Source organism: Bombina bombina, chromosome 3 (genome assembly GCF_027579735.1).
Source record: "Bombina bombina isolate aBomBom1 chromosome 3, aBomBom1.pri, whole genome shotgun sequence".
Classification (NCBI taxonomy): Eukaryota; Metazoa; Chordata; class Amphibia; order Anura; family Bombinatoridae; genus Bombina; species Bombina bombina.
Genome location: NC_069501.1, coordinates 978546091 through 978573586, shown reverse-complemented (window position 1 = coordinate 978573586; position 27496 = coordinate 978546091). Strand labels below are relative to the sequence as shown.

Here is a 27496-nt window from a genome sequence, read left to right as displayed (position 1 = left end):
AATGTGCTTCTTCTTGAGCCACTCCTTTGTTGCCTTGGCTGTGTGTTTTGGGTCATTGTCATGCTAGAATACCCATCCACAACATATTTGCAATGCCCTGGCTGAGGGAAGGAGGTTCTCGCCCAAGATTTGATGATACATGGCCCCATCCATCGTCCCTTTAATGCAGTGAAGTTGTCCTGTCCCCTTAGCAGAAAAACACCCCCAAAGCATTATGTTTCCCCCTCCATGTTTGACGGTGGGGATCATAGGAAGCATTCCTCCTCCTCCAAACATGACGAGTTGAGTTGATGCCGAAGAGCTTGATTTTGGTCTCATCTGCCCACAACACTTACACCCAGTTCTCCTCTGAATCATTCAGATGTTCATTGGCAAACTTCAGATGGGCCTGTACATGTGCTTGGGACCTTGCAGGCGCTGCAGGATTTCAGTCCTTCACGGCGTAGTGTGTTCTTGGTAACTATGGTCCCAGCTGCCTTGAGATCATTGTCAAGATCCTCCCGTGTAGTTCTGGGCTGATTCCTCACCGTTCTCATGATCATTGAAACTCCACGAGATGAGATCTTGCATGGAGCCCCAGACCGAGGGAGATTGACAGTTATTTTGTGTTTCTTCCATTTACGCATAATCGCACCAACTGTTGTCACCTTCTCACCAAGCTGATTGGTGATGGTCTTGTAGCCCATTCCAGCCTTGTGTAGGTCTACAATCTTGTCTCTGACATCCTTGGACAGCTCTTTTGTCTTGGCCATGGTGGAGAGTTTGGAATCTGATTGATTGATTGCTTCTGTGGACAGGTGTCTTTTATACAGGTAACAATCTGAGATTAGGAGCACTTCCTTTAAGAGAGTGCTCCTAATCTCAGCTCGTTAGCCATATAAAAGACACCTGGGAGCCAGAAATCTTGCTGATTGATAGGGGATCAAATACTTATTTCACTCATTTAAATGCAAATCAATTTATAACTTTTTTGAAATGCGTTTTTTTTATTTTTCTGTTGTTATTCTGTCTCTCACTGTTAAAAAAAACCTACCATTAAAATTATAGACTGATTATTTTTTTGTCAGTGGGAAAAATCAGCAGGGGATCAAATATTTTTCCCTCACTGTATATGTGTGTGTATGTATGTATGCATGTACAGTATGTTGCCTCCAGGCACGAGTGATCATAGCTGTACCCAAGTTATGTAGAGACTGCAGAATAAAACTATAAAGAGACACAATATAGATAAGAGATGCAGATATCTAGAGAAAATCAAGATTTTTTAAAAAATACTTTACATTCCTCTATGATTTATCTTAATGAAGCCATTAAATATGTACAAATCACACTCAAAACCTCACCTCCTCATGAAGCTTCTTCAGAAATTCTATTTCATCCATCAGAGATTCAATCTTTCTCTCCAGCTCCAGCCGATAGAGGGTAGCATCATCTACATCCTATGAGGAAATGAGGGTAAATGAGTGCACTAGAGAGTGATTGAAAGAAGGCAATATACATCCTAATATTAAAAGTACACAAAGCCACAAATGTTTTCTTCCATGAATCAGATAGATCATACAGTTTTAAACAAATTTCCAATCTATTTCTATTATCAAATTTGCTTTATTCTCTTGGTATCCTTTGTGGAAGGAGCAGAAATGCATTACTGGGAGCTAGCTAAACATATTGGATAAGCCAATGACAAAACAGGTATATATATATATATATATATATATATATATATATATATATATATATATATATATATATGCAGACACAATCAGCCCCGCTAGCTCCCAGTAGCTGCTCCAAAGCCTACCTAGGTATGATCTTCAAGAAAGAATACCAAGAGAACAAAGCAAATTAGATAATAGAAGTAAATTGGAAAGTTGTTAAAAATTGCACGCTCTATCTGAACCATGAAAGAAAATATTCCCTGTCCATTTAAAGTGTGGAGACAATCAAAAGGGGCAAGCAATGACCACAAAGAGGCCACTGTAGAAACAACGGTCAAACAAACTGGACATATGTGGCTATTTCAAAAGGACATACAGTATATACTTTTTTATTTTTTGAATGAAGTATACTGCAGAATATGTACAAATGATAAGGCAAACAAGGGTTATGCTTTCTTTCTAGAGAAAATTATAAACCAGTGGTTTGGTTGCAGTGTCCTATACTGCCTTGTAAACAATGCACAGGTTACAGAATCTACAAGTATGTTATAGGGACAGAAAGTACCAGGACCAAGAGAAAAACAATCACTAACCTTTCTAAATAACACAAGATTGTTTTCTGCATCTTCACGTTTATGGACCTCCTCATCCAACCTGTCCAGGGAATGAAAGATAAAAGCACATTACACATTAGTGAGGAGACAAAGCTTAAATGTATTTCTAGTTTAGAGAAAATAGTCAAATAACTAGTTTCTCATTATCCTTAGTAGGGGAGAGGATCTTATGGCATTGGCCCTGATATTCAAAACCTCTCTGCTCAGGTGAGATATTCTAAAATGACCGCCCAGCACTGCAAGATGCCTAGGAAATTTTTCAAAAGGCAGATTCTGCTTTACTTCTCCAAGGGGCGTTCCCTGCATTTCTGTAGGAAGGAGAGACAAGCCCAGTGCAATGTAGCACTGCATGACATGAGAGTTCTGCTGCATTTACACTTTGTGCTTTCTACTTTATATCACTTTACACTTCAGATTACAGTTTTTTACATGTATACTTTGCACTTTCTATTTTTTATTTTATTTTGTATACAGTAGTGTATTTAGGATTGTGATTTTTACAAATTCGGATTATGCCTTCACAGTTTCTGTGTAACTTTAACAAACTAGGCTCATACTTTGTATATTTATGTTTATCTTTTACAAATTAGATTGCACTTTGCATATCTTTTATTTAAATTAAAACTGAAAAACTGAAAGCTTCAGTGACAGATGCCTTCCATAGAAAGTAATGACGTTATCTGGGATACAAAATTTCACATGGGAGAGAGAAGGTAATTGGAGAACCCCTGGGGCTGATATAAAGCCTCCATTCCAATTTAAACTGAAATGTTTTCACTATATTGTAACTTGCTTTTGTCTATATGTTAGTATATATTACTTTATGAATTTTGAGCAAACTTCACATGCATACAGCTGAAGAGAAAAATCAGTGAGACCAACTTCTTAAAAATGCTTACAAAATTTCACAAGACTGGTGAGAGAGCTTCAGATATACTCTGGGAACTACCCTGTTCAGTCCAGGGAACTGCCCTATCCCTCCCACTTTCGGAAAGTGTCAGTTTTAGTTTGCAATGCAGAAAATACAAGGTGCAATGTAATTTGTAAAAGCTACATAAAAATATACAAATTATGATCCTCAGTTATTAAAGTAACACAGAAACTACTTTCAAAGCATAATTAGAATGTGTAAAATCACTGTTAGATCAAAATTGAAACGTATTAAAATATAAACGAGAAAGTGCAAAGCTTAAATGCAATAATACTGAAAGGACCCAATCTGAAGTGTATAGTAATATAAAATACAATGCATAAAGTGTAAGTGTAACAAAACCCTCATTTCATACAGTGCTATATTGCATTGGGCTTGTCTTTGCTTCACATACATAAATGAGAGAAATCTCACAGTTCTGGACAGTTCTGCCCTTTTTCTTTTGAAAATTCAGTGAGTTCTTCCTTTGTGAAGTCTGAACTACAATTTCTCTCCAAGCTGGAGAATCTTTGAATATCTGGCCATTGTGAAAGGGTGCTCCAGGGCTTGCACTTTCATTATTATTATTTTGCCCTTTTTCAGTAAATGTAAATCAATCGCGTTAATTTATTCCCCCATAGAAATCAAGGGAGCAAATCTGATCACATAGGGGCCGAATTATTATTGTGCGAGCGGACATGATCCGATATTGCGGATCATGTCCGCTGCACATCGATAAATGCTGACAGCATACACTCTCTGCATTTATCATTGCACCAGCAGTTCTTGTGAACTGCTGGTTGAATTCCGTCCTCTGCAGATTAGCGGCCGCTAGCAGGGGGTGTCAATCAACACAGATCGTATTAGATTGGGTTGATTTCTGGCAATGTCTTTCCGCCGCCTCAGAGCAGACGGACAGGTTATAAAGCAGCGGTCTTTAGACCGCTGCTTCATAACTTGTGTTTCCGGCGAGCCTGAAGGCTTGCCAGAAACACGAGGCATCAAGCTCCATACGGAGCTTGGTAAATATGCCCCATATTCTCAAGTGCGCTAACCCGACATAAAAATATTAATATTCCACATTCCAATGTTCTCCACATAGCAGAATATGTTCTATTTATTCATAAATACATATTTCTACATATATCTGATTGTATTTTGGTACTGTATATATCTATATATATATATATATATATATATATATATATATATATATATATATATATATATATATATATATATATATATATATATATATATATATATATATATATATATAATTATATATATAGGTATAGATATATACCAATATATAGGAATATTTATATATAAATACATAACATATTTCTCTATGTGGAGAACATTTAAATGTGAAATATTTACAGTAAATACACAGTAAAACACTTTATTATAAATGAATATTGCATAAATGTTTTTACATGTTTTCATCTACATAACCGCAAAGGGCTCAAATGCACTTATATATATGTATGCATATGTATGTATGTGTTTATATGTGTATATATGTCTGTAAATACATATATACACATATAAAAAAATACATCTGTACACATTTATAAACATATATCATATTTACACATGTATATGTATGTATTTAAATGTTAAAACCCTTTGCCTGCATTTTTATTTTAACACCTGAGACCTCATATCTTTGAACCCTTTTTTGGGTAATCATTCTAGCGTAAATCGTGACTGTGCTCACACGTTCACAAACAGCCGCGATAAACCGATATATATATCGATTGCGTGTAACCGTTAGCACGCCACTCATAATCTGGTCCTTAATATATAACAGAAAACAGTCTTTCCCAACTACGCACTCACGCACCCATACCAAGCCACAGTGGGAATTTCTCCCTGATCGAGCTGGTCAGCTGCTCACTCACCATGGCTGACCCACCTGATCAATAATATTTCATTTATGTGATGCAGTTGAAAGAATTATGTCTACAGGGACACATGATATAAGTATTGAGAAACACTGCTCATTCTTACAAAGCCACTAACGCTTAAGGAACAAGCAAAAAACTGAGGCCTGGCTTACAGTTTTGGAATTAATCATTTTCGGCTACCAATAAAAGATAATATCATACAGCAGATAGTTGACAGATGTTCCTTTTCCACTTGCAAAATAATGTCAGCACAGGGCTATTTTCAGCTCTCATTAAATAGAGAGTGTACTGTAAAATGGCTTTTCCCTTAATGCGTTTCCGATGACTTGTTATACCAACTGCAGAGTATAAAATGTATGGGAAATTGCTCATTTACATTTATTTTGGTATATAAAGCAAACATTCTTAGTTTTTTTTTCTCTATATACACAATGGCCTCTTTGGGGCCTATTTATGAAAGGCCTGTCGGACATTATCCGACATTGCGGATCATGTCCGATATTCGATCGGGTTGAATTGCTGCAATGTCTGTCCGCCTCCTTAGAGCAGGTGTTTCTGGCGAGTCTGAAGACTCGCCAGAAACACAGGGCTTCAAGCTCTATACGGAGCTTGATAGATATGCCCTCTTATTTCTGGCTACATAAAAGCAAGTGCAACTGAAAAAAATACATTTTAGTACAAATATCTCACACACACCACTCGGAGTGTAAATTCTTCTGCAACTTCATGTTTATGTAGCTTTAATATAGCTAATACTTAAAGGGACATTAAAGTGAAAATTAAACTTTCTTATTTCAGATACTGAATGCAATTTTTTTTGGTAGCCACAGAAGCAGCAATGCACTACTGGAAACTAGCTGCTGGTTGGTGGCTGCACTACTGGAAGCTAGCTGCTGGTTGGTGGCTGCACTACTGGAAGCTAGCTGCTGGTTGGTGGCTGCACTACTGGAAGCTAGCTGCTGGTTTTTGGTAGCCACAGAAGCAGCAATGCACTACTGGAAACTAGCTGCTGGTTGGTGGCTGCACTACTGGAAGCTAGCTGCTGGTTGGTGTCTGCACTACTGGAAGCTAGCTGCTGGTTGGTGGCTGCACTACTGGAAGCTAGCTGCTGGTTGGTGGCTGCACTACTGGAAGCTAGCTGCTGGTTGGTGGCTGTACTACTGAAAGCTAGCTGCTGGTTGGTGGCTGCACTACTGGAAGCTAGCTGCTGGCTGCACTACTGGAAGCTAGCTGCTGGTTGGTGGCTGCACTACTGGAAGCTAGCTGCTGGTTGGTGGATGCACTACTGGAAGCTAGCTGCTGGTTGGTGGCTGCACTACTGGAAGCTAGCTGCTGGTTAGTGGCTGCACTACTGGAAGCTAGCTGCTGGTTGGTGGCTGCACTACTGGAAGCTAGCTGCTGGTTGGTTGCTGCACTACTGGAAGCTAGCTGCTGGTTGGTGGCTGCACTACTGGAAGCTAGCTGCTGGTTGGTGGCTGCACTACTGGAAGCTAGCTGCTGGTTGGTGGCTGCACTATTGGAAGCTAGCTGCTGGTTAGTGGCTGCACTACTGGAAGCTAGCTGCTGGTTGGTGGCTGCACTACTGGAAGCTAGCTGCTGGTTGGTGGCTGCACTACTGGAAGCTAGCTGCTGGTTAGTGGCTGCACTACTGGAAGCTAGCTGCTGGTTGGTGGCTGCACTACTGGAAGCTAGCTGCTGGTTGGTGGCTGCACTACTGGAAGCTAGCTGCTGGTTGGTGGCTGCACTACTGGAAGCTAGCTGCTGGTTAGTGGCTGCACTACGGGAAGCTGTGGTTATTTATTAATTTAAAATATCTTTACTTTCTACTAAATATAATATACTAAATCTCTATGGTAAAACCACTAAAACCAACACAGATAAATTGTGAAATAAACTCTATGAGAGGGTCTCCATTATTTGCCAAACAGTTTATTTAGGAATCAATATATGTTAATAATAAGATAAATATTTACAGGTATATATATATATATAAATCTATTTATACAGCAACACAGTCCACATTTAAGATTCAGGGCAACTTACTACAAAAATCCCAATTTGTGAAATACTGCTACACAGAATATTATACTTAGAAATACTTAGCCAGATTCTCTGTGTCCAACATCATTCATCTTTTTAGCAGGAGCAGGATAGGAAAAAAGAGACAGAGGTTCTGGTGTTACAGTATTTTATACCCCAATTCAAAAGGGAGTGGCTTATCAAATGCCACTCAAAAAGACCATTGGGAGTGTCTTTAGTTCAGAGAGAAAGGTGTACCTGGGGGAAGGGATTTTAATAACAGCTAGGTGAATATTCCAGTGATAAAATGTCACCACAGAAGCTAGCTGCTGGTTGGTGGCTGCACTACTGGAAGCTAGCTGCTGGTTGGTGGCTGCACTACTTAAAGCTAGCTACTGGTTGGTGGCTGCACTACTTAAAGCTAGCTACTGGTTGGTGGATGCACATATTTGCCTATTATCATTGGCTCATCTGATGTGTTCAACTAGCACCCAGTAGTTCATTGCTGCTTCTTCAACAAAGCATTCCAAGAAGATGAAGCAAAGCTGATGGCAGAAGTAAATAGGAAAATTGTTTAAAATGATATGTTCTACCTGAACCTTGAAAGAAAAAAATTGGTTTCCTGTCCCTTTATGTACTAAAGATTTTAGTATAGAATGGGCATGCATCAGGCAAAAGCAGCAATTTCAAATGACAAAATAAAGGCACATTAATTATTTGTAAACAATTTAATACACTCCAAAAGGTAAAATGAATAATTGGGAACACATTAAAGGGGAGAACATGTTACAGTGTACTGTCCCTTCAAAGAGACATGAAAGACAATATTCTAAGCCATATGAAAGTGTGTGTTTTAGTAAATGTTTTCCATAAAAAACAGGTCTTAGGAGTTGTATTTATGAACACTGAGGAGTTTATCCCTAAAGATCAACTGTTTCTAAGTATGAATGTCCTGTAAGTTTCAAAATCAATTTAAATAGCTTTACTTAAAGAACCATTAAAATGTTTCATTATTGAAAATAGTACATTATTGCACTATAGATAAAAACATTTTTTATTTTGCTTCCTTTTGATGTAAAATACATCTGAAAATTGTATTTCTTTCACTTTCTCCCAGAGAGGCTTGGGTTAATAATGTTAACTAATTTATCTATGGGGGGGTTTTACCGCCATCATACCTCAAATTCTTTGTTCTGATTTGCTTTTTTTAATGTGGATTATAAATTTTACATCAACAATCATGATAGGAAAAGTATTATTTGCAATAGCAGTGAGCATACAAGGTAGTTTAGGAGTTAATATAATTGTGTATATATAAATATATATTTATATGTATTTAGCTACTAGATAAGGATTAAAAAGGAAAATATGTCTGTTTATTTAAATACCTGTTAAATAAAAAAAATTACTAATTATTTAAGCTGTCAGTGCTAAACCACTTTACTTTAAAGGGGTAGTCTAGTCAGAATTAAACTTTCATGATTCACATATTAGGGCATATTTATCAAGCTGCGTATGGAGCTTGATGCCCCGTGTCATCAGACTCGCCAGAAACAGCAGTTATGAAGCAGCGGTCACAAAGACCGCTGCTGCATAACCTGTCCGCCTGCTCAGAGCAGGCGGACAAACATCGCCGGAAATCAACCCGATCGAGTACGATCGGGTTGATTGACACCCCCCTGCTGGCGGCCCATTGGTCAGGATCAGGTCCGCCAGACCTTGATAAATTGGGGCCAAAGCGTGCAATTTAAAGCAACTTTTTAATTTACTCCTATTATGAATGTTTCCTTTGTTCTCTTCTATTCTATTCCATTCTATTGGGTACTTGTAAAGCGCAAACTAATCACCCGTGAGGGTCTCAAGGCGCTATGGGGGGGGGGGGGAGAGGGGGGCTAAGGGAAGACGATTCAGTCGAAGAGCCAGGTCTTGAGGTTCTCTTGGTATCTTTATTTGAAAAGGCTGAAATGTAAGCTTATGAGCCGGCCCATTTTTGTTTCAGTATGCTGGGCCGGGGCTTGCTTTTTGTTGGCTACATTTAGACATGTGTGACATTTGTGCAGTTCATGTGTCTGTGCATGGATTTGTGCAGTTCATGTGTCTGTGCATGGATTTGTGCAGGTTATGGCAATACGCTCTCCGTATTCAGCATTGCACCAGCAGCTCACAAGAGCTGCTGGTGCAACGCCGCCCCTGCAGACTCGCGGCCAATGGGCCGCCAGCAGGGGGGTGTCAATCAACCCGATCGTACTCGATCGGGTTGATTTCCGGCGGTGTCTGTCTGCCTGCTCAGAGCAGGCGGACAGGTTATGGAGCAGCGGTCTTTGTGACCGCTGCTTCATAACTGCTGTTTCTGGCGAGTCTGAAGACTCGCCAGAAACACGGGCCGTCAAGCTCCTTTCAGAGCTTGATAGATAGGCCCCTGTGTGTCTGTGCATGAATTTGTGCAGTTCATGGGTCTGTGCATGAATTTGTGCAGTTCATGGGTCTGTGCATGAATTTGTGCAGTTCATGGGTCTGTGCATGAATTTGTGCAGTTCATGTGTCTGTGCATGGATTTGTGCAGTTTATGTGTCTGTGCATGGATTTGTGCAGCTTATGTGTCTGTGCATGGATTTGTGCAGTTCATGTGTCTGTGCATGGATTTGTGCAGCTTATGTGTCTGTGCATGGATTTGTGCAGCTTATGTGTCTGTGCATGGATTTGTGCAGCTTATGTGTCTGTGCATGGATTTGTGCAGTTCATGTGTCTGTGCATGGATTTGTGCAGTTCATGTGTCTGTGCATGGATTTGTGCAGTTCATGTGTCTGTGCATGGATTTGTGCAGTTCATGTGTCTGTGCATAAATTTAAGCAGTTCATGTGTCTGTGCATGGTTTTGTGCAGTTTGTGTGTCTGTGCATGGATTTGTGCAGCTTATGTGTCTGTGCATGGATTTGTGCAGCTTATGTGTCTATGCATGGATTTGTGAAGCTTATGTGTCTGTGCATGGATTTGTGCAGCTTATGTGTCTGTGCATGGATTTGTGCAGTTCGTGTGTCTGTGCATAAATTTAAGTAGTTCATGTGTCTGTGCATGGATTTGTGTAGTTCATGTGTCTGTGCATGGATTTGTGCAGTTCATGTGTCTGTGCATGGATTTGTGCAGTTCATGTGTCTGTGCATGGATTTGTGCAGTTCATGTGTCTGTGCATAAATTTAAGCAGTTCATGTGTCTGTGCATGGATTTGTGCAGTTTGTGTGTCTGTGCATAAATTTAAGTAGTTCATGTGTCTGTGCATGGATTTGTGCAGTTCGTGTGTCTGTGCATAAATTTAAGTAGTTCATGTGTCTGTGCATGGATTTGTGCAGTTCATGTGTCTGTGCATGGATTTGTTCAGTTCATGGGTCTGTGCATGGATTTGTGCAGTTCATGTGTCTGTGCATGGATTTGTGCAGTTCATGTGTCTGTGCATGGATTTGAGCAGTTCATGTGTCTGTGCATGGATTTGTACAGTTCATGGGTCTGTGCATGGATTTGTGCAGTTAATGTGTCTGTGCATGGATTTGTGCAGTTCAAGGGTCTGTGCATAGATTTGTGCAGTTCATGGGTCTGTGCATAGATTTGTACAGTTCATGGGTCTGTGCATAGATTTGTACAGTTCATGGGTCTGTGCATAGATTTGTACAGTTCATGGGTCTGTGCATAGATTTGTACAGTTCATGGGTCTGTATATGGATTTGAGCAGTTTGTGGGTCTGTGCATGGATTTGTGCAGTTCATGTGTCTGTGCATGGATTTGAGCAGTTCATGTGTCTGTGCATGGATTTGTACAGTTCATGGGTCTGTGCATGGATTTGTGCAGTTAATGTGTCTGTGCATGGATTTGTGCAGTTCAAGGGTCTGTGCATAGATTTGTGCAGTTCATGGGTCTGTGCATAGATTTGTACAGTTCATGGGTCTGTGCATAGATTTGTGCAGTTCATGGGTCTGTGCATAGATTTGTACAGTTCATGGGTCTGTGCATAGATTTGTACAGTTCATGGGTCTGTATATGGATTTGAGCAGTTTGTGGGTCTGTGCATGGATTTGTGCAGTTCATGGGTCTGTGCATAGATTTGTACAGTTCATGGGTCTGTATATGGATTTGAGCAGTTTGTGGGTCTGTGCATGGATTTGTGCAGTTCATGGGTCTGTGTATGGATTTAAGCAGTTCATGGGTCTGTGCATGGATTTGTGCAGTTCATGGGTCTGTGCATGGATTTGTGCAGTTCATGGGTCTGTGCATGGATTTAAGCAGTTTGTGGGTCTGTGCATGGATTTAAGCAGTTCATGGGTCTGTGCATGGATTTGTGCAGTTCATGGGTCTGTGCATGGATTTAAGCAGTTCATAGGTCTGTGCATGGATTTGTGCAGTTCATGGGTCTGTGCATGGATTTAAGCAGTTTGTGGGTCTGTGCATGGATTTAAGCAGTCCATGGGTCTGTGCATGGATTTGTGCAGTTCATGGGTCTGTGCATGGATTTGTGCAGTTCATGGGTCTGTTCATGGATTTAAGCAGTTCATAGGTCTGTGCATGGATTTGTGCAGTTCATGGGTCTGTGCATGGATTTGTGCAGTTCATGGTTCTGTGCATGGATTTGTGCAGTTTATGGGTCTGTGCATGGATTTGTGCAGTTTATGGGTCTGTGCATGGATTTGTGCAGTTTATGGGTCTGTGCATGGATTTGTGCAGTTCATGTGTCTGTGCATGGATTTGTATAATTCATGTGTCATGAAAACACCTGCTGCCTGGGATCTCTACAATGTGCCAAGACCATTTGTATTCCCTGCTACCTTCACCCATGCCAGGAAGAGTCTTCATGCTAAAATCTGCCCTATATTACAAAGAAAAAATAAGAAAATTATGAATATATCGTTTTCTCTACCATCCTACAGTGATCCTGCCTGCGATGGCTTTTAGTATGGGCCACTAGATTTGCTGATGTGACTCACAAGATAAGAAATGTATGCTTTTTTCAATCATGTATAAACTACAAAATACATTGCCCCAACCCTATGTAAGGGATATATGAGAGGCAAAATCACCAAACTAATTAGATTTTTATTCAAAGGAAAAATAAAGAACATATCAATTGAACAAAGAAATCAATATCTTAGCTTTATTATAATCACATTTCAATGTGTTTAACAGTTTGCCATCTTCAACTATTAGCTGCTTAGTTCTATCAAATCATCAGAAAAGAGGAAGCAATAATCAGATCAACTTTTCTCTACACTATGGGGCCGAATTATCAAGCTTTCTGCGCGAGCCTTTAGGCTCGTCGGAAACAGTAGTTATGAAGCAGCAGTCTAAAGACTGCTGCACCATAATAAATCCGCTGCCTCTGAGGCTACATCGTATCATGTCCGCTCGCACATTAATAAATCGGCCCCTATGTCTTGAATTTAATGTTAAACAAGAAAAGAGAAAACAAGCATTTAAATTGTAGCTAAAGAATTTATGTAATGATATAATGTCACACATAACATGTAAAGGTGTAACTTGTACTTCAGCGAAGTACCCAGGAAAGGTAAAGTCTACATTTAGGTTTTCCCTGTTTCTTCTGTTCAGATGATACATTTCTGCACTATCCTTTTAGGTACAGTCAGACTGATATGCTGCAGGATAAGTTCCTCTCTGGGGGGCCTTATGATTAAAAGCTCGTCCTCATGGAGAGAGATCACACAAAATCTTTGCTGTTTTTTTAGATTATATTGTATTGTATGTGTCTCTGCTTCACATACAGAACCTGCACATCTAGATAAAAAGCTCTCAAGCTAAAATATGCCTTTATAAAATTATTTGAGGGACCTCACATAACTGAAAGGACTTCTTAGATAATCTCACCCCAGCAGAGAGCTTAAGGTCATCGCCCCGGGCCCAAGTGTGAAAAATATAAACTAGAAGAGATTGCACCATGAGGTATCTCTGACTTACATATAAGGATATATAATTTACAGCCAGCGTATGCTGTCGGCATTTATAGATGTCTGGCGGACATGATTGCTACAGCGGATCATGTCTGCCAGACAAATGATAAATCGGCCACTATGTCTACTGTTAGATTTTTTTTCTTTATCATTTTATCCATATGTGTGCCCCAAATTAAAAGTACCCTGCACAGAGTACCAGGTGTAGTTCTAGACTAAATGTAGTCCATAACGTTTATTACAGATACCAAGGGTGCAGGGGGTATAGATGAAAGACCTATTATTAAACTGTTGCTACATTTATTGTTTTACCCCTACTTTTCCCTCAGTTGTTCTGCATAGATCATATGTTAAAAACACACTTTATTGCAAATTCATGCAGCAGGAACCTTTAAGTGTTTGGTGTAAAATGCTAATAATTGAGGATGTGGCGCATCACCACCCTAGAGCGGCTAACTGTACGTGCCCATGTTAGTATATGTGTGGGTTTGTGCACTGATGACGTCTTCCATCTGGGTTTTCTCTGTATTTGACAGTCTCCTAAATTTAGAATTTTTTTAGATTCAAGGTTTTTTTTTTTTTTTAAATCAGAAAACTCATATTCAAATTACACATTCAGTTTGTTTTTTTGAAGTTTTATTTTGATTTATAGATGAAACCCTTGAATTATGATTTGATTTGATAAATATATTTGTCTTTTATAAATAAAAGCCCTTCCCAGAATATTATTTGGTTGTACACCTTTCGCAAACACAATTTACAATTCTTCTCACACAAATAAGATTATTTTGTAGTGTTTCACCATTTAAATACAGATGTATGCCCAATCATAATATAAGAGCAGTTGTCTCTATTACTAATACCTGTGCCCTTGCTAGCTGCATTGGCACATAATTCAGTCTGGCTGGAGCCTTGCCAGCTCTGCATCAGAAATAATTTGTCTGCGCAGACCAGACACACCCAGCAACTCCAACAAAAGAATACATTCTGTTTTTCCTACCTCCTGAAGCAATGATGGAGAGCCTGTAACTGAACAAATGGTGGACCATACTATAAAAAAGGAGGCTGCAATCCCAAATGCTGTGTAATTTGTATCTATGTATGTGTTTGTACAATCAAATGGATAGGTGCCACATTTATTAAACAAGTGTGGTGGATTTCTGCTACCTTTATAATAATTATTTGTTCTCAGCTGTGGGACATCTGGCATATATAGCTGTGGGCTACAAATGGGTTTTAGCGTGACTATGCAGTTTTTTCTAGCCCATAATTCACTTTCCCAGTCTATCCTTCGGAGTAGTTTTACATGAAGAGAAAGGACCACTATAGGGAAATAATGCTTCCCCCCCCCCTTAGCCTCAATGGTAAACCTTTCTCTGTATCTGGCTGGAGCAGGACATGACAGCTCCTCTACAACAGACTAATTTATGTCTGCACTTTTCCCTTTGAATTGTATTAAAGGGACAGTCAACACCAGAATTTTTGTTGTTTAAAAAGATAGATAATCCCTTTATTACCCATTCCCCAGTTTTGCAAAACCAACACTGTTATATTAATACACTTTTTATTTCTGTGACTAACTTGTAAATAAGCATTTTCTGACCGCCCGTAATCACATGACTTTTAGTTATTATCTATTGACTTGCATTTTAGCCAATTAGTGCAGTGTCTGCCACTAGCCACGGGCGTGATTACAATGTTATCTATATGGCCTACATGAGCTTGCTCTCCCCTGCTGTGAAAGCAAATAAAAAAGAGGAGGACTTCAAGGGCTTAGAAATTATCATATGAGCCTTCCTAGGTTTGCTTTCAACTAGAATACCAAGAGAACAAAGCAAAATTTTGATAAAAGTAAATTGGAAAGTTGTTTAAAATGACATGCCCTATTTGAAAAATGAAATTTTTTTTTGGACTTGACTGTCCCTTTAAGCTACACCCATACTGTACCAATCTCTTCAGAATGATAGCACACTCAATACTGGCTGCAAAACATTAACCTTTATCCTAATGGACCAACATGCACAGTAAGTTGGTCTGTAAATAATATAAAATGTCCCTACAAAAACACTCCATATCTTTATGAAATTAACGTGTGCCTATAAAAGCTATCATAGCTAAACAGACAAATAATAATGGTGCTATTCATGTCCGCTACTTGATCCAAGCTGTGCCCACAAAATTAAAATGTCTCAAATCTAAAACCTCTTCAAATTCATTTTAAGGGACATTCAAGGCCCTATGGGATTAAGGGGGTATAACAGACCATTGATTTTAAGGTAAAAAAAATGTATTTAACTTTCTAAAAATAGCATTTTTCAGAAATCAGCCCTTTCCAGTCTCCTCAGATAAACATTTTCATGGATTACGCAAGGGCTGGTTCACTTCGGCCTCTCTTAGGAAAAACTATAATTTTCACATCTAAGTTACTGGAAAATCTGGCGAAATAAATAATAAAAGTATATTGCAAAGCACTTCCATGTAAAGCTGTTTAATTTAATACTGAAACTAACCATGAATCTATATTTATGCACAAATAATCAATAGGAAGAAACGGCTTATTGGCTAACACCCCAGAGCGTTATGTGTGGACAAGCTTTATTGGTGAACAGGAATATGCCTCCATAAATCTAAAAATTAAAAATGATTTTATTCACAACAGAAACGTCCATTAAAAAAAAAACAACTGCAATACATAAAATACACACAAAAAAATCCTCTTTTAGATATTATAAAAAATAATACTTTAAATTTTAATTTATTTAAGGTACGTCACCCCTTCTCATTTTTTTGTATTTTGGAATATACAACATTCAAATTCTTTCGCTAGCATCACATTGAAAAAAGCGTAATGCAAGACATTTTGGGTTTCACTGGACTGTGTTGCATTGAATCGGGCAGGTGAGATTACACATTGAACATTACAGTCAAGGACATCTGTAGACATTTTTCCAGTGGAGAACAAAACAATTAAAATGCCACAAAGACAAATATTAATGATAGTATGAGAGACTTGCTTGTGGTACACATGAGCTGCCAATCTTTTTAAAAATGTTAGTTAATTTGCATTAAAGGGACAGTAAAGTCAAAAAATGATTCAGATACAGCATGGAATTTTAAACAACTTTCTAATTTATTTCTATTATCAAATATGCTTTGTTCTATTGGTATCCTTTGTTAGTAAGAGGAAAGCTAGGTAGACTGATAAGAGCTTATGAGTGGGAACATGGCATTCTATGGCAGAAGTGTTTGCAACTATGTATAACATTGCTATAAACAATGTTGCAAACACTGCTGCCAAATGGCTAAAGACACATACACGCTCCTCAGCTCACCTAGGATTACTCTTTAACAAAGTATTCCAAGAGAACTAAGCAAAATTGATCACGGAAGTAAAAAGGAAATTTGTTTAAAATGTAACACTTTATCCAATCCATTTAAGGGGACAGTTTATTTAAAAATGTTCTCCCCTTTAATTTGTTCCCAATGATCTACTTTACCTGCTGGACTGCATTAAATTGTTTTCAAGTATTTCCATTACCCTTATATTGGCATTTGAAATAGTTGATTTAGCCTGTGGTATCCCCACCTATCCTGAAATGTTTTTGGCCTTAAAGGGACAGTATACTGTAAAATAGTTTTTCCCTTAATGTGTTTACAATTGCTTTTTTTACAAACTGCAGAGTAAAAAATGTATGAAAATTAGCTTTTAAAGGTTTATTTGTGTATATTAAAGCTCTGATTTTGTGTTTTGAAGCCACAACCTAATAAAATGGGTTGAGCTTGTGGGTATAATCAGATCTCATTACTGTATCACATTGTGCACATATACCTGCTTCTTTATCTTATATCTGTCCTTAAAACAATCACCAGTACTTTGAGAGAACAATGGAAAATCAACATTTTATTACCTTAGTTCTGCTTTATCACACTGGGAGTGTAATTTCTTCTGCTGGCTGTGTTTGCAAAGCTTATCTATAGCTGGTACGCGCGGCCACAAACTTTCAGAATAGGTGTGGATACCACATGCTAAATTAACAATTTCAAATGCCAATATAAGGGTAAAGGAGCTACTTGTAAACAATTTAATACACTCCAGCAGGTAAAGTGGATCATTGGGAACAAATTAAAGGGGAGAAATTTTTTGAGTAAACTGTCCCTTTAAGGCCAAGCTGTGTAAACACAGCCAGTAGAAGAAATTACACTCCTAGTGGGGTATAGAAGAGATAAGGTAATAAAATGTTAATTTTCCATTGTTCTCTGCAAGTATTGGTCTTTGGTTTACGGACAGATATAAGATAAAGAAGCATGTATATTTACACAATGTGATAAAGTAATGAGATCTAATTATACCTACAAGCTCAACACATTTTATTAGGTTGTGGCTTCAAAACAGAAAATCAGCTAATTCATATACACAAATAAGCCTTAAAATAGCAAATATCATACATTTTATACTCTGCAGCCATTAAAAAAGTAACTGGAAACACATTAAGGGAAAAACTTTTCTTTTATAGTATACTGTCCCTTTAAGATTAATTTACTGTCCCTTCAAGTGGATGCTTATTCTTAGGTATAAGAGATAAAATTCCAGGCGGAGGCAATTGCGATCTATTGCCCCCCCCCCTTTAGTCATCCTTGAATACATTGTAAAAATAATAATAATATTGAAATGTCGTCATTACAGAAGAACACAAAATAACTGTGGCCCCAGAATATTTTGAAGAACACGTTGTATATTTGGAACATCATCTGGGAATTGTAGTCTGCTTAACCCTTTGAATACCAGAGAGGGCTGCTATACATTGCATCTCTGTCTGGCATAGCAGGGGCTACACCTAGCCTTTCAAAGTGGCAACATTTGTAAAGTGTCATCATGTTGCATGACATTGTGACTGCAACATAATGTTGGCAAACCCTATTATAAATATTAAATACAAGTTGCCTATGAAAAGTGTGGGAGACAACAACATCAGGTTCTGTTATTCATCACGAGCTGACCACACCCACATTAGCCATGCCTTGTGCTGTATAACAATTACACTATACAAAGTATAGAGTGTGATCAGAAACTCAGTCTAGGTGAAATACTTGCAAGCTTTATTAGTAAATACACACAGTATGTTTTACATTATATTATGTGTTCTAATAAAACATGCATGATTCAGCACTGTTGTTATTTTGAGACAAAGAATTTCAAAGCTGTGCTTTGTGTAGTATGGCATTACAATGTACATCCACAGCATCAGCAACCAATTGTAAAATACTTTTTCTAAGAATAAAATGAAACTTGCAACTCATATAATGGTTCCCTACCATTTGCATTTGGCGCAGTTGGCAAATATTTTCCATTCATGTTCCTTATATATTTTAATTGATATGATTTCTCCATTGTGTAAATGATGTAAAAAATAAGATCTGTATGTAACGAGTATTGCTTCATGTGATTCTCGAAAAAATATCAAGATTGAAAGAACATAATAGTAAAATAATGCTCTGATCTAGATATTGTTAGAGCAGTATATTTGTGACTAATCACCTCTGGTTTCTTTATCAGATTTAAGCAAATAAAAATGCTTACAAGTAAAACTGATTGGCTGATCCCTCTATCTTTTTTGGGTGTGGTGCTGAACGCTATTTTAAAGCATTTTTTTTTTATTTTTTAAAAGCTGTAAAGAAAGATATTAAAGGGCATTTAGTCAAAATACACTTACAGCAACATAACTTTATTTGTCTAATTCTATATCTCTTAAGCTTAAGCTGCTTAATTGAAAAAACTTGGATTTTTATCAAAGAGGAGTTATCCTTATTTTTCTATGAGGCATATAAGGGGCAGCCACTGATCACCAGCTAGCTCCCAGTAGAGAAGTGCTGCTCCTAAGCCTACCTAGGTATGCTTTTCAACAAAGCAAGTGAACAAAGCAAATTTGACAGTAATAATACATCGGAAAGTTGTTTATGTCCGTATAGTTAACTTACTATTTCATGATCAATATGGAATCTTTATACCGTCTGCCCTAAGCGACACCCTCAAGTGACAGTTGACACCCCAGGGTATCTTGACATCCTGAGTTAGCAATCAGCAGTTTAGCAGGCTCAGTGTTTATCTGAAATTCTAAACAGTCAACCTTTACTGTTTTTTAGGAAATCTTTGGTGCATAAGAAGTTTGGGGTATGCAACTTTATATTTAAAGGGCATGGCGAATACCAATGTACTTATATCATCTAATTTTGCTTAATTTTTTAATATATCCATTGTTGAAGAGATAGCAATGCACATGGGTGAGCTAATCACACAAGGTATCTATGTGCAGCAAGCAATCAGCAGCTACTGAGCCTATTTAGATATGCTTTTCAACAAAGGTTATCAAGAAAATGAAACAAATTAGATAATATACGTAAATTGTAAAGTTGCTTAAAATCGCATGCTCTTTCTAAATTATCCACATCCACTGTTTTAATATATCTTGGGATATTGTAAGCCTACTGTTCTTAATAGATGATATGATGCAGCATCCTAATTTATTAAGTAATGTTGCTGCAATTAAACGTATTATAGTCTACTAATACTTATATAGACACTTTTAATATTGCAACTTTGGCAAAGAGCTGCTTAAAGGAACTCTGTGTTAGAACTATATAAGCTGCATGGGCTGACCACACCCACACGGCCATGCTTCGGGTTGTGGTGTTTAGCAATAAGCAGAACACACATGAGCCAGATACTAATGGACAAAGCCCATAAGAATATTTGTAAAAAACCCCACAGCATTTAATACATTTCATATTAAGCATTACCACATTCATGTTATTTTACATAAGGATTTTTAAGATATGTAATATTTACAAGCATATGATACAGGGGTGGATTGTTACATCCAGTGAAAACTCATTCATTCATAATACAGAAGAATGCCCCTCTAAACTGAGCACAAGAGTCTGTACCATTGCCTCATGTTTGTGTGTCTTCTGTACCATTGCCTCATGTTTGTGTATCTTCTGTACATTTGCCTCATGTTTGTGTCTTCTGTATCATTGCCTCATGTTTGTGTGTCTTCTGTACCATTGCCTCATGTTTGTGTCTTCTGTACCATTGCCTCGTGTTTGTGTATCTTCTGTACCATTGCCTCATGTTTGTGTATCTTCTGTACATTTGCCTCATGTTTGTGTATCTTCTGTACATTTGCCTCATGTTTGTGTATCTTCTGTACCTTTGCCTCATGTTTGTCTATATTCTGTACCATTGCCTCATGTTTGTGTATCTTCTGTACCATTGCCTCATGTTTGTGTGTCTTCTGTACCATTGCCTCATGTTTGTGTGTCTTCTGTACCATTGCCTCATGTTTGTGTGTCTTCTGTACCATTGCCTCATGTTTGTGTGTCTTCAGTACCATTGCCTCATGTTTGTGTATCTTCTGTACCATTGCCTCATGTTTGTGTCTTCTTCTGTACATATCCCTCATGTATGTGTATCTTCTGTACTATTGCCTCATGTATGTGTAATCTTCTGTACATTTGCCTCATGTATGTGTATCTTCTGTACCATTGCCTCATGTTTGTGTCTTCTTCTGTACATATTCCTCATGTATGTGTATCTTCTGTACCATTGCCTCATGTATGTGTATCTTCTGTACATTTGCCTCATGTATGTGTATCTTCTGTACCATTGCCTCATGTATGTGTATCTTCTGTACATTTGCCTCATGTATGTGTATCTTCTGTACCTTTGCCTCATGTTTGTGTATCTTCTGTACATTTGCCTCATATTTGTGTATCTTCTGTAATTTTGCCTCATGTTTGTGTCTTCTGTACCATTGCTTGCCTCATGTTTGTGTATCTTCTCTACCTTTGCCTCATGTTTGTGTATCTTCTGTACTATTGCCTCATGTTTGTGCATCTTCTGTACCATTACCTCATGTTTGTGTATCTTCTGTACCTTTGCCTCATGTTTGTGTATCTTCTGTACCTTTGCCTCATGTTTGTGTATCTTCTGTAACTTTGCCTCATGTTTGTGTATCTACTGTACCATTGCCTCATGTTTGTGTATCTTCTGTACCATTGCCTCATGTTTGTGTGTCTTCTGTACCATTGCCTCATGTTTGTGCATCGTCTCTACCTTTGCCTCATGTTTCTGTATCTTCTGTACATTTGCCTCATGTTTCTGTATCTTCTGTACTTTTACCTCATGTTTGTGTATCTTCTGTACCATTGCCTCATGTTTGTGTCTTCTGTACCATTGCTTGCCTCATGTTTGTGCATCTTCTCTACCTTTGCCTCATGTTTGTGTATCTTCTGTACCATTGCCTCATGTTTGTGTATCTTCTGTACCATTGCCTCATGTTTGTGTCTTCTGTACCATTGCTTGCCTCATGTTTGTGTATCTTCTGTACATTTGCCTCATGTTTCTGTATCTTCTGTACATTTGCCTCATGTTTCTGTATCTTCTGTACTTTTACCTCATGTTTGTGTATCTTCTGTACCATTGCCTCATGTTTGTGTCTTCTGTACCATTGCTTGCCTCATGTTTGTGCATCTTCTCTACCTTTGCCTCATGTTTGTATATCTTCTGTACCATTGCCTCATGTATGTGTATCTTCTGTACCATTGCCTCATGTTTGTGTATCTTCTGTACCATTGCCTCATGTTTGTGTATCTTCTGTACATTTGCCTCATGTTTCTGTATCTTCTGTACTTTTGCCTCATGTTTATGTAACTTCTGTGCCATTGCCTCATTATGTTTGCGTCCTAGCTCACTGTACTCACCTCTGCTTGAGGAAGTTGAGGTCGTCTGCTAGGTTGTCCCTCTCCACCTGTACGCGGTCCTTATCCTTCCCCAGTACATCCAGCTGCCGGCGCAGCTCCCTCAGCTCCTGCTGACACAGGTCCGCCGCCCGGGTCGGCTCCTTGGATCTGGCTTGGTTGATCTCGGTGACCAGAACCGCATTCTGCTGTTCCAGGTACCGCACTTTTTCTATGAAGGTGGCAAAGCGGTCATTGAGCTCTTGCATCTCCGCCTTCTCATTGCTGCGAGTGGTCAGAAACTCCTGATTCAGAGCCTCAGCTACAGAGAAGTCTACTCTGTCCAAGTTAACTCTGACCGGTGTGCTGGATCTCACCCTATAGGCAGAAGAGGAGCGGCTGGAGGGACCTGGAGATGGGCTCGCCAAGTGCCTGGAAGAAGAGAACCTGGAGGAGGAGGTATAAGAGACCGGGGACAAGAGGGGACCCCCAAAAGTGCGACGGTATGAAGTGGAAGAACTGCGTAAGCCGGGGTTACTCATGGTGAGCAAGAGGTTGGTGGTGCTTTGTTAGATGCCCAGGAAAAAAAAGTGACACTGAGAAGGAAGTCGGCGTATCCTGCAGGCTCTTTATAAGCAAGCATGGACCAGCTCATTGTGAGGGATCAGCCCCTCCCTCCTGGACCACATTCATCTCTTATCCTGGGCCGGAGGAGGACCCCAGCTCTCCACCCCTCTGTGCTCTGCTCAGTCCCCATCACCCAGCAGTGCGGTGCTGAGCTGGACTTGCTACTTTCTCAATAAGGTACTGAAAGAAATAGCTCACTCTCCACTAACATAAACAATGTAAATAAGACACAACTTCACCCACTGATAAAATATTTAGTGATCTCTTTGTCTGTGCGAAAATCAGCTGGAAGAGTCTTTAGTAAATAGATTTACTGGCGGTAAAGAAGATAAAGACAAAAGATACAGCCCTGCAGCACATATATTTGCATTGTACCTATATCATGACTTAAATTGTGCATAGAAGTGATGCATTAACTTTGATATAATACTCCCAGAACTTGTCGAGGTGCTGTAAAGTGTTAAAATGTATTACAATATTTTTGCATATTTTATAACATCTATATACTGTTTTTTTAGAGCATATTTTAACAAATTATTTTCTCTACCCCTGCTAATAAAACCTGCACATCCAGTGCTCTCCCATGGTGCTCCATGTGAGGATAGTGTGGTTGGAACATACACATGTGGCTTTTCTAACCAACTATTTATTTATCTGGATCTGCATGGCAGTTCACTGGTACTAGATTTGCCCAAGGCTAAAAGGACAATTCAGGAAAAAATAAGAATCATTTATGGAATATACTTGTATTAGCATAAATCTCTGTAATAATTTTTTTTTACGGTGCATATGCAAATTAAGCATATATAGATATTCTCTATGAACTAGTGTGCCTGGTCAGTGAGCCAGTGGCCCCTTGGCTTGGGTATGGGATCACAGTTTACTTGGCACAAGACTAGCTTTCCAAGCAGGCACACCTAAAAATGCTGATGCATGAAGCATATTCACTGCACATGTACAGCAAAAAGTCTCACTGAAGACAGTGACAGCTTACTAGAAGCGTTTTTGCAAATCAAATTTGAAATGCACTGATGGGAATTTCAATTTTGACTGGAATGGCCCTGTAAATGGTGAGAGAAAGTAATTTGTTTAAAAATACAGTGAGGTGAAATATAGATATTTTTGTCATTAGAAAGCCCATTTAAACAACTCTCCTATTCTCAACTTTAAAGGGATGCAAAACACTTTGAGATTGTAAAAAACATACAGTAAAAAAAAAAAACTTTGCACTAGATGCTTATTATTTATTTTTACCTATATTCATTTAAATTTACTGGGAAAATAGTGGGTTTTCAATTTGTGAGAACTTGAAATGCACACTGTAGACATGAGAAGACCAACATGCCACATATCTGGCAAACAATTGATTAAGACATGACATGATTAAGGTTCCATAAACCGAAACATTTTTGCTTGTATTTTTGGTGATGTTCCAATAGATCATATGTGGATACATTAAAGGGACATTAAACACTTTGAGATGATAATATAAAATGATAAATTGTATATAATAAAACAACTCTGCAATATACTTTCATTATTTATTTTGCCCTCTTTGCCTGTAATTCCATTCTGAAATTGTGAGCTTTTCAGTTCCTGTTAGAAATGGAAGTGCAGAACACTGTTATATTCCACACATCGATTGGCTGCACACTCTAGTGACCTATTTATAACTGTCCCTAATTGGCCACAGCAGAGAAGGTAACACAAGTTACAACATGGCAGCTCCCAGTGTTTTATAGACACTAAAACTTTACACTTATTTTGTCACTTTTTAAACAACTAATGAAACTTTAAAAAAATACATCTACATGTTAGTCATGGACTAATCTTTTCTTTGAATGCATCATTCTATCTAGTATGTATTTAGTGTGGAATGTCCCTTTAAGAAGAGTTGCTGCTTCTTTGTTGAATTTATTCAACTGGCCTCAGCAGAGATGATGAATTAAGGAACAGAACAATGGGAGATTTGCTAACAGCATGTCAGTGGCAAGCCTCGTCTATCCCAGTAATGAGTCCGTACAAATAAGACAAATGGTGGGGGCATTTGGCCATTGAAAACAATTGCAGGAAACAAGAGGTTAATCTATTCTGCAGTGATTTACACATGGCTGATATGTTAATCAATTGCAAGAAATTAGAAAATTCTTGTGATTACAAAGTGTTTTATGGCCCTTTAAATCCAGTTACAACATATTTTTATTGGTAAGATAGTGCAATGCATTTAGAAGCTGTATAACTCATATAATAAACAAATTCTGTACAGTCACAATTACCTGTAGTTGACTTATTTCCAAGGAAATTAGTGCTAAGCTATGTTTTAATATTCACAGAAAAAAACTATATCACAGATGAAGTTGGGTGCCAGGCTTTTTTATATTTATATAAAGTAGGCAAAAAAATGTTTTTTTAAGGGACACTAAAGTCAAAATTTAAAGTGACACTCAAGCCAAAACTAAAAGTTTATGATTCAGATAGAGCATTCAATTTTATACAAGTTTCCAATTTACTTCCATTAACAAAATGTGCACTTTAATTTGATATTTACACTTTTTGAGTCAGCAGCTCCTACTGAGCATGTGCAAGAATTAACAGCATATACAGGTAGCCCTCAGTTTATGCCGGGGTTAGGTTTCAGAAGGAATGGTTGTAAATCGAAACCGTTGTAAATTGAAACCCAGATTATAATGTAAGTCAATGGGAAGTGAAGGAGTTAGGTTCCAGGCCCTCTCAAAATTGTCATAACACCTAATACATTATTTTTAAAGCTTTGAAATGAAGACTTTAAATGCTAAACAGCATTATAAACCTAATAAAATAATCACACAACACAGAATATATAATTAAACTAAGTTAAATGAACAAAAACATTTGCTAAACAGCATTATAAACCTAATAAAATAATCACACAACACAGACTTTACTTGCATTTTTCTGCAAACAGTTCTTTCTATGCATTCCAATCTGGACTGATTTATAGACAGGAAGATCTTGTTCCTTTGCAAGCTGCTCGATAGCTCAGGTCTGGTTAAACTGATTAATTTCAGCTTGCTTGGCTTGCATATCTTTGCTGCAACACAAGCGGACAGCTCCACCTACTGGCTATTTTAATCAATACACTGATTCTCAATGCTTTTCATTAGCAGTCACATGACTGGAAAAAAAGGTTGTTATTCTGAAACGGTGTAAATTGAACCATTGTAAAACGAGGGCCACCGGTATACATTTGTGATTGGCTGATGTCTGTCACATGATACAGGATATAGGTATAACTTTGAAATTTATCAGAAACAAATCTACTACTCATTTGAAGTCTAGACCAAGTGCTATTGCATTGTCTTTTTATCATGCATTTGTTGATCATGCAAATCTACTGTATATACTGGCCCTTTAAACTTTCATGATTCAAATAGAGCATGCAATTATAAACAACTTCTATTAGCTTCTATTATATTATTTGTCTGTGAGTGGCTCTTTTGCCTGACCCATAGTAGGTGTGGGCCCTGCTCTGACCTGTTGAAACTAAAGCATCAGTCTAGACAATGACCAGAGCAGGAACACATTCAATTGTAATTGGCTCACTTTGGTGTCTGTTTGCTAGATATGAAATTCTGCTTCTTTGTACCTGCATAGAATCAGAATTTGTGCTATTTCACAATAAATATATTCATCAACCCTGTACAGAAAAGATCCACATCCTATTTCAATATAAATGCAGACAAACATCAAACAAACATTGGTTGCGATTCACCCCTCTGAAGAAGCGTAAGTGAAACACGACCGCGTCAGGGGTCTTCTTCGTAATTTTTAACTAGCTCTCTACTGGTTGCTTAATAGAATTAACTTATCATTTTTTAATACTTGCACTATTATTCACGCCACCAGATTCCTGGCGCAAAGCCAAGGTGGTGGATAGTTAGAGCAGCAATTCCACTGGTTAAAATACATACAATAGAGTTACACTCTAAGATGCCAAAGGGCACAGCTCTTAGCATAGAGGACATCTATTAACATTTCACCCTTATGCCACATTTACTCTAGGCCTAATATACTATATGCTTGAAGGGACATTATTTTTGGCAGTGCACACTAAGCGTGTGTAACAACACGCTGCATTTATACCTGTATCTCTTCAATTGTCATTACTGAAGTACTAATATAGCTGAGAGCTTTTTGAGTATTTATATATTAGATTTTTGAGAACTAACTATGTCTGTTATCTGGCATTACAAACTGGTTGCTGTTATTTTCTAGTATATTGTTGTTGATTGCAAGTCTCCATTTTACACATTTCTACCTATGCAATCCAGTATTGAAGTGTTTTTAACCTCAAGCAGGGCAGCAGACTTTGTATCTTTTCTGTTGTCTATTTAAACAAAGTAGCAACAATAAAAGTTACATTTTATGTTTCAGTTTATATCTCTTATTTGAACCTTACCTTAGCTTTGTGCATAAAGGCATTCTTTTTACCTATTTCTATGGGTTATTTTGATTAATTCAATTTTTGATATGCCTGAGGACAACTACCTGTATTGACATAGGATACTATTTATATCTTTAAGACAAGGTCTACAGTTAGGAAACATATATATATATATATATATATATATATATATATATATATATATATATATATATATATATATATATATATATATATATATATATCCATATTCACAAATTACAATTTCTTTATTCTTTAAAGTGATGGCAAATTAAACAACTTTATATTTTGCCAGTCGATGTGTAATTTAAAAAAAAAATATTTATTCTTACCTGATAAATGTATTTATTTCTTGACACGGTGAGTCCACGGATCATCTTAATTACTGTTGGGAATATCTCTTCTGACCAGCAGGAGGAGGCAAAGAGCACCACAGCAAAAGCTGTTAAATACCACTCCCCCTACCCACAATCCCCAGTCATTCAACCAAAGGGAAAGGAGAAAGGAAGTAATCTAAGGTGCAGATCGGGAAAGGAGAAAGGAAGTAATCTAAGGTGCAGATCGTGAATGAAGTTTATAGAAAAGCAAACTGTCTGAAAAACAGGGCGGGCCGTGGACTCACCGTGTC

The 27496-nt window shown here is 37.9% G+C and overlaps 1 protein-coding gene across 2 annotated transcripts in view; it reads right to left on the bottom strand.

The window, feature by feature from the left end:
* The window catches only part of PRPH (peripherin), a 47571-nt gene extending 25056 nt beyond the window's left edge, over positions 1 to 22515 (bottom strand). For both annotated transcript variants that reach the window (XM_053704958.1, XM_053704959.1), the window contains exons 1-3: positions 21822 to 22515; positions 2252 to 2312; positions 1344 to 1439 (exon numbers count right to left, since the gene is read on the bottom strand). In XM_053704958.1, the coding sequence (XP_053560933.1) occupies positions 1344 to 1439; positions 2252 to 2312; positions 21822 to 22339 (675 nt within the window). In that variant the 5' untranslated portion in view covers positions 22340 to 22515. The remainder of the gene's footprint in view (positions 1 to 1343; positions 1440 to 2251; positions 2313 to 21821) is intronic.
* Between the last annotated feature and the right edge of the window lie 4981 nt (positions 22516 to 27496).